The sequence below is a fragment of the Onychostruthus taczanowskii genome, unplaced genomic scaffold, assembly GCF_017590055.1.
Source record: "Onychostruthus taczanowskii isolate IOZ18803 unplaced genomic scaffold, ASM1759005v1 scaffold37, whole genome shotgun sequence".
Classification (NCBI taxonomy): Eukaryota; Metazoa; Chordata; class Aves; order Passeriformes; family Passeridae; genus Onychostruthus; species Onychostruthus taczanowskii.
In genome coordinates, this window is record NW_024501126.1 from 5,421,563 (window position 1) to 5,429,379 (window position 7,817).

The following is a 7,817-nucleotide window of genomic DNA, read 5'->3' on the forward strand; positions in this document are numbered from 1 at the left end:
ATCTGTTGTAGTGTAAACACTCATTATACAATATCTTCATTGGGGTGAATCAAATAAGTGATACTGGTTTTTTTCTGTTTTTCAGAACATCTTCCTAAATTACAAGCTAGATCCTACTCTGTATCAAGGTAATGAAATATTCAAATTTTATCTTCTTTGTTGTTTAGGTATGGGGTTTTTCTCAAATATGCTTGTGTATGTTAGGGTCTGAGGAGGAAGCAGTGAAGGAGAAAACGTAGTTATGACTCTACTGCAAAAAGCATTGTTTGACTATTTCAAAGAACATTGTTTTGAGTGTGTGGCAAGGCTTTGGTAAAGCTCTCAAGAACAAGCTCACACAGAGGTAAATCTTGTAGGAATTCAGATTCCCTTCTGTAGACACTGGTCTCTGAGTCCAGCCTTAAGACAATTTCTAACTAAATGTAAATATCATGCGGTAAGTTGAACATTGGGAATCTTGATTCAATTGCGATGGTTTGGGCTGCACACAGACCCACTGCAAGATTTTACAGCTGTCTGTCAGGTTTTAGGTGGGTTTTTAATATTTTTGTCTTTGCAGTTCAAACTTATATCAGCCAGGAAGGATGCGCTTTATATTTAATGTTGTGGAGTTCCCTGCCGGTCCCTCTAGACCAGTCCCACGGAAAGGAGTATGTACAGGATGGCTTGCTGAGTTAGTTGCACCTCTTCTGCACCCCAGTAAAAACTCTCAGGATTCAAAAGGAGAAAGCTCTCCAACTGAAAAGGTATGAATATTAGCTCTGAAGTCGTTAACTGTTCAATCTATGGATGTGTGAAACAACTGCAGGTTTCTTTGTTCGCTGCTGTGATGTAGTGCATGTGGTTTAGCAGCATACACCTTAATTTTGCAGTTCTACCCTACTTCTGTATAACATGTCCAGAACTTCATTCCTAAGCACTAAAGTTAAATTTTACTTATCTATGCATACCTAAATTGTGAAATTTCCCATTGCTGAAAGGCCAGACTTGTTTTCCACCTCCCTGTAGTCCTAAGTGTATCTTGAAGGACGTTTTCATGGACTAAACCACCACTGTGTAATAAATGGTTGTGACTGCATCAGAGATGCACTTGCACAGAGAGAGGCACGTGGTCATTTCCAGGAAGCAGTGGCAGGTAATAGGGGAGAAACTGTAAAACTCACATTTCTCGTCAGGTCTTCCAGAGTTCGTAAAGGCCAAGTTATTGAGTATGACGCAGGCGACAGTCATCTGTGTTTTTTTCTGACATGTGTCACTGATTGTTTGGCACAGTTCATATTACTGGGAGAAAGTACTTTATTTTTTCCCCTCATTTAATTTTGTGGCAGAGATTCTGTGTAATTAACTGATCTCAAAGTCACTAGGTGTAATCTAATTATTAAAAAATAGGAATTCTACTATATAATTGGTATATGTGATGCACATATCTTTTCTCTAAAATAACTACTGGCAGCCTAATCTATATACAACTATAAAAAAGGAAACAATAATAGAATTTGGTTGAAAGCAAACTGTGCCAATAATTCAAGGTGTCAGTCAGACAAAATGGGGAAAAACACCACACAAGTTATCTTCATTTTTTAAAGCTAATTCAAGGATTAATATGTGCATCATATATCTTATTCCAGTGTTCACATCTGCGCTTTATTTAAAATATAATTGTTTTGAAATTAATTTAAAAATCAAACAAGAAAAAGAGGTGGCTAAAAAGAAAAAAGAAGATTATTACAAAATGAGTCTAGATAAAGTTTAGAACTCTTTTGTCTACTGCACAAGCTAGAATTCAGCATAGATAAATGGGCAGCAATGTACATAGATTGCAGAAATACATGGGATAACAATACAAAACAGATGAGTGTGATCTTGTGCAAAAATATACTAGATTAATTGAATACACTTTGCAGTATAAATGTGTTTACCATTTGCAGTCTGTTTTGAAAGAATGACCAGTTTGGAATCATTAATAGGGTAAATAAGCTCCTAACTCGTGTGGTGTGAAGTGTATATATATGTAAGTATTGTTCCCCACCAGAGAGAATTATTTTATTTTTTTATCATCATGAAACTAGGAAATTAATGCTCTTCAACATTGTTATATCTGTAATGAATTAGAATATAAAAAACTTAGTGCTAAACCATTCAGATTTACACAACAAGGTTTAAATAACTCGGTCTAGTGCCTTTCTCCTTCATTAAACTTGGAAGTAAATTAAAATCCTTTCATAATTAATGTGCAAAATAAATCGGATATTTGCTTATGATTTTAATGTATGAAGCTCTGCTATGGCTGCTGCTGAATCTTGAATAATCTCTTGGAATTAAAAATAGTAATCTCTTGTTTTCTATAGATTATGTTAGCCATGTCTCAGAGGATAGGTATGGAGCTCATATGAAAATGTGACTTCCTTTCTAACACAGATATGAAAATTAGAATTACTGTTTATCACTGGGATTATATAAAATATTTTCCAAGATCTTTGAGCTGTTATGTGCCTCCCCTCACCCATATGCACTTTTGGAAATCATGTCAAACTTTCATGAAAATTAAGAAAGCAGGCTCTTTACCAGAAGGCTTCAATTCACTATAAACAAATCCTGACCTCCCACAATGTAAAAAAAGGTTGAGTTGCCTTTGATAGCAATAAACTGGCTTTACTCCCCTTTGAATGCCAACACCAAACTTTCTGTGCATTCTGTAACAGTATTCCCCAAATTTGTGGTGCAATCAATTTTCATTTGTGCATTCTGCACCAAATTTGTGGTGCAATCAATTTTCATATTCAGCAATTCATGTCTGTGTGGTTTATCCCAGTTTTCCTCCAGATGGATTAACAGGTTTGTAAAGATGGCATGGTTTTGTTGTTGTGGTTTTTATTTTTTTTTTCCCTCCAGAGACTTCTGTGAGATTTTATTCTAAATGTCTGTGTGGCATTAAAGATGAGCTCTGAAGCTCAGGATTTTGAAGGGTGTGTGGGTACATATGCTGTGTAAATATCCTGAAGGTTCTAAAAATGTCATGGTGTTTTTACTGCTTAAGAATACCCTTCAATTATATTTTACCTGATTTTATTTTAGATCTCTATTTTTCCTCGTCCAAACAATGCTTTCCACTTACCTGCAGACCCATCTGTGCCACTCATTATGGTTGGTCCAGGAACAGGAATTGCACCATTTATTGGTTTCCTACAACATAGGTATGTACCAAGTCATTATCTGGAGAGCAGCCTTTTTATGTTGAGGAGAAATACAACCTGAGGGTTTGATTATAAATGCAGGTGGGTTTTTTTTCCCTTATTGTAATGGTGGTATGCTGATTATAAGCAGTCTCAATAATTTTAAACAAACATTTTTCATGTATTTATTGTTTTTCAAAGCAGTAAAACTTACATTTTCATCTGACAGTATTTACTATTCATAGTAGATATATGAGAAGTTGGGTGAATTGCAGAAATAGTAATAAGAAATTAAATCCTTTATCTGTTTGTGTTGCTGGTGAAAGTCCTGTAAGGGTATGATAGTTTTTTTTGTGTTGCTTGGCTTAAATTTGTTATTCAATCCACTTCCTTGAGAAATGGCATCTATATTAAAAGGCATGTGGAATGTCAGGTTTTCTCCCATATTCTCTTATTTCTTTGTGGTTTACATTTTGGTGTTTTAAGATAGGGATCTTGGCAGCAGAACCTTCAACTCAGCAGTAGTCTTGGGTGTTTGGGAGTTTGTGTGTGAGGGAAGGTGGATCTCCTTATTTTCCCTCTCCAGCTACAGCAGTGTAATTTTGCAAGGCAAAGAGATGTTTGTTCAAAAAGTGACAGCATGTCACCAAGAATATGTAAAGCTTTGATCATTCTGAGGAAAAGAACAGGAGGAGTGAAGTATTTGGGTAGGAATTGTTCTAAGTTTTAAAGGTAACCAACACATATTTCAATGTGACTCATTAGTTCCAGCAAGGTAATAGGGTTCTAGCAAGAGTTTCTTGGATCCTATAGCAATTATCAGAACATTTTATTTGAGAAAAAAGTGAAAATTTAACATGATGTTTCTAACTCCATGCTTTGCTTTAGCCAAATCATTGTGTACTCCTTAATTTTCATTCTCAAATATACCTTTACCTTTCAAAAGTATTTTACATTTTATTTTAAAGTATAAATGAAGTATCTCTCTCGGTGTAACTAGAAAATGGCAGCTAAAACTCCTTTAAAATAATACTTCCAGCATTACTTCAAGAAAATGAAATAATTTTTCTGATGATGTGGTAGTTAATTCTTATTCATAATGTCTAGCAGGTATCTACAACTAAATGGAAAGCTTTCTAAAACTGCTGAGTTTTCCCAGATAGTTTTATATCGCTTCCAACGAAGGATAAAAGGTAGTGATTACCATATTCAGCAGTCAGGATTATTTTGTGAGATGTTTGGGTGTGTCAGTCTTAACTATTCCAATATAAAACTGTGGAAAAAAAAAATAAATTTGAAGTTGATTGATCTTGAGCTGGTCTGAAAGTGAGTAGTCAGGAAAATCAAATGAGGGTTTGACTTTGATTTACCTAAATCATTTCACGTTTCTGCCAATCCAGACTTTTTTTAAAATATTACTTTAAATGAAAATTAGGTTATATATGTTTCAGATTCTGCACTTGATAAAAAAGGATTGAATTTTTTTTCTCTTTAGGCAAAAGCTCAGAGAACAGCATGCAGACTGGGAATTTGGAGAAACATGGCTGTTTTTTGGTTGTCGGCATCGGGATCGAGACTATTTGTTCAAGCAAGTTCACTCTTTAACATCCATTTTGTATTCATGAGGGAATGCTCATCTCTGAGCCATTGCTAACAGGTTTTTATTACTTTTCAGAGATGAGCTCCAGTGTTTTCTTAAAAATGGAGCCTTAACTCATCTTAAGGTTTGTTTCTCAAGAGACTCTTCAGCTGCAGAAATGGCCCCACCTAAATACGTGCAAGATGTCCTTAGGCTTTGTGCTAAGGAAGTTGCCAGAGTCCTGCTGAAGGAGAGAGGTTACTTCTATATATGTGGGTGAGTAGAGTGGAAATGGACTGCTCAGAAAGAGAGTAGCAGAAGTTTGAGGCTTTGGAAAGACTTAAGAGCTGTTTGAAAGAAAGGACGAATATGATGCTGAAAGAGCCTTCCTGAAGAGCTAGACTGTCATCCCTGTCTCCACTGTTTTCCAGTATAATCTTGAAATACAGCTTGTAACCACACAGTTCCACTGATTGTTTTAGTCCCGTATTATTTATTTTCCTTTTTTTGTTCAGTATTCAATTAAATTATAGGAGATTTCAAGCCAATTGATTTTTCTTTAGAAAATGAGATGTATGAATAGATGTGATGAGAAACTGCTCATCTGTGAGACAACAGCAGTCTTCTGTGTTCCAGGTTTAGGTGCTCAAGAATGCTAAAGCTCTGTAATAGTAATAAATTTTTTGTCTGTGGATGCTAACTTACCTGGAGGTTCAAGATTTTTAGAAAGTTTGTTGATAAATGGACACACTGAATATAAGGCCCAATGTTAATGTGTTCTCCTGCAGGTAAAAATGTCAGCTACTTGTATTGAAAATAGCATTATTAATAAGTAAGGGGTTTGGTACCAGTTTTTGTTTTTCTTTAGTATCGGAACTCCGTAGTGATACAGGAATCAAAACTCATTCAGCAGGTCCAATTCTTCCTTAAAGAAACCAATTATTCTCTGCCACCTCAACTAGGGTTGCAAGGTTTTTTACTTATGAATTACAGCATGCTGAAAAGTATGTAGTGTTTGATTGAGAGAAACCCTAGTTAATGTCAATGCTCAGCTACAGGAAAACTCTGAGAATCATGCTGTACAATATAAAAGCTCTGGTTTTGTTTGGGATTTTTTAATGATTCCTTCCTCTGTTGTCCTGCCTTTGAAGCTATTGATAAGTGGAAAAATACACTATCATGCTTTTCCTCCTCTATTTTTTATTTTTCAGAGATAAGAAGCACATGGCTGATGATGTAAGTGATGCTGTAGTAGACATTTTAAGCATGGAAATGGAAGCTGACAAATTGGAAGCAATGAAAATCCTGGCCATGCTTCGAGAAGCAAAACGATATTTGCAGGATGTTTGGAGCTAAATGTTTAGCTTTTCCTATATCTTTGTAATACAAAGTACTTCCTTTTCCACATATGTTTTTGACTAAAAGTTATTGCCAAAAGTTCCGTCACTAGTCGCACAAAGGTTAACTTTCTCTATTGACCTTTCCAAGAGGAACATGAAACCTTTTAAATGACAACAAACCAGGCTGGCCTTTGAGGTGTATGGTTTTTTAGAGAAGTTTCATAATGGACTCAGTGCCTTGATTTTCTCGTCTTAAGATTGGGTTGCTGTATAAACTAAAAACTTACGCACTTGTACAAACATAATTGTATGTTGACATTACATCATGTATCTTTTCCTGTAATATATACATAAAGAAGCTACAGAGTAAATATGTTACACACTGATCTGTGCATCATGAAATACATTATTGATTTGCCAAGATTTACTTGAACACTTCTAGATACTTCCTGAGACTGCTTGGATTTTTTCTTGTTGCACAGTGACAGTAACTGCCAAAAAGGAATGAATGTCCAGGATGTTGCTCAGAAAGGTTACTGAAAAATTTCAACTCCAAAGTTCTCTTTAAATAATTAGCTTTTCTATCACATCATTACATCATGTCTCAAAATTTGCAAGACACCATTCTAATGCTTATTAGATCTTCCTGCATATTTCTTTTGAAATTGTTTTCATTCCCTTCTCTGAAATGTTTGTGGTTTAATTTATGAGCAAATTCACCAGTTGCATTGAATTTGGTTGATGGAATAATATTGCTTGGTAAATACTTTCTCAGATTACTAAATTAATCTTCTTAAGTTGAAGACATAGAAAATATGGTGTTTTGAAAGTAGTTACCCTTACGTATGGTCACCCACTGCAAAATAAAGTGGCTGAAAGCAAATTACTGAAGTGTGTGGTTGTCTTTCTAACAAGGGACATTTGGAGTACAAATAGGTGGAAAAGTAAAAGTAAGTCATTTATGCTTCTCTTCAGAGCCCTATATGTTCCCTCTGCTTTTTCTAACTTCTAAACATCCGTGTTGTCTCCTCTATTCCAAGTCATGCTTAGACATTTAAAGATAAACACAAAGTGCGAGTGAACATTTTAGACAAATCATTATTTATTTCCTGGGGGGAATTGTTGTTTTGTTTTGACTTACACATAATCAGAACCACATCACTTGCTGCAACTTTTGTTGTTTTCTAGTGAATATTAGTTAACTGGTAGGTAAATTTTAAAAAATGGAAAAATTAGGATAATCAGTTAGAATAAAATAATGTGTTTAAAGAAGAAACATTTCTATGAAGTTCCTGGAAATGGGGTTATGATATAACCTGTGCAATTATTATTTAAGTAACCTTGGAAGATGGCAACCAAAATTTTGTGCAGGAGTTCTTCAGCAGAGTGGTTATATCAATCTATGTTATGTAGTCTATACAGAAAAAACTCCACAGAGAGATGGCTTACAGTAATTGCAAACTGCATTTTATAATCTTTAGCACATAAAAGAGAACAGAAGTGCTTCTTTTTCAAAAGTACTCCAATTTTTAAACTCATGGAAATGATGAACACAGTGCAAATGTCAACATTTTGCATCAATGAATCAGCTTTACATATTTTTGAAAACTATTAATGAAGGAAAATCTGCTAGTTTCTGAATAGTAAAGATAAATCTTTAACTACCTTCTGTTGGCTGGAGTTTCTTTGGAAAAAGCACTTGCTATATCATGTGCATTCTCAGCT

The 7,817-nt window shown here is 34.9% G+C and overlaps 1 protein-coding gene across 5 annotated transcripts in view; it reads left to right on the forward strand.

Annotated features, from left to right (window-relative positions):
* MTRR (5-methyltetrahydrofolate-homocysteine methyltransferase reductase) overlaps positions 1-6,975 on the forward strand; it is a 28,260-nt gene extending 21,285 nt beyond the window's left edge. For all 5 annotated transcript variants that reach the window (XM_041411786.1, XM_041411789.1, XM_041411790.1 and 2 more), the window contains 6 exons: positions 86-128; positions 560-746; positions 3,076-3,194; positions 4,669-4,761; positions 4,849-5,028; positions 5,964-6,975. In XM_041411786.1, coding sequence (XP_041267720.1) covers positions 86-128; positions 560-746; positions 3,076-3,194; positions 4,669-4,761; positions 4,849-5,028; positions 5,964-6,108 — 767 coding nt within the window. In that variant the 3' untranslated portion in view covers positions 6,109-6,975. The remainder of the gene's footprint in view (positions 1-85; positions 129-559; positions 747-3,075; positions 3,195-4,668; positions 4,762-4,848; positions 5,029-5,963) is intronic.
* Positions 6,976-7,817: the final 842 nt, after the last annotated feature.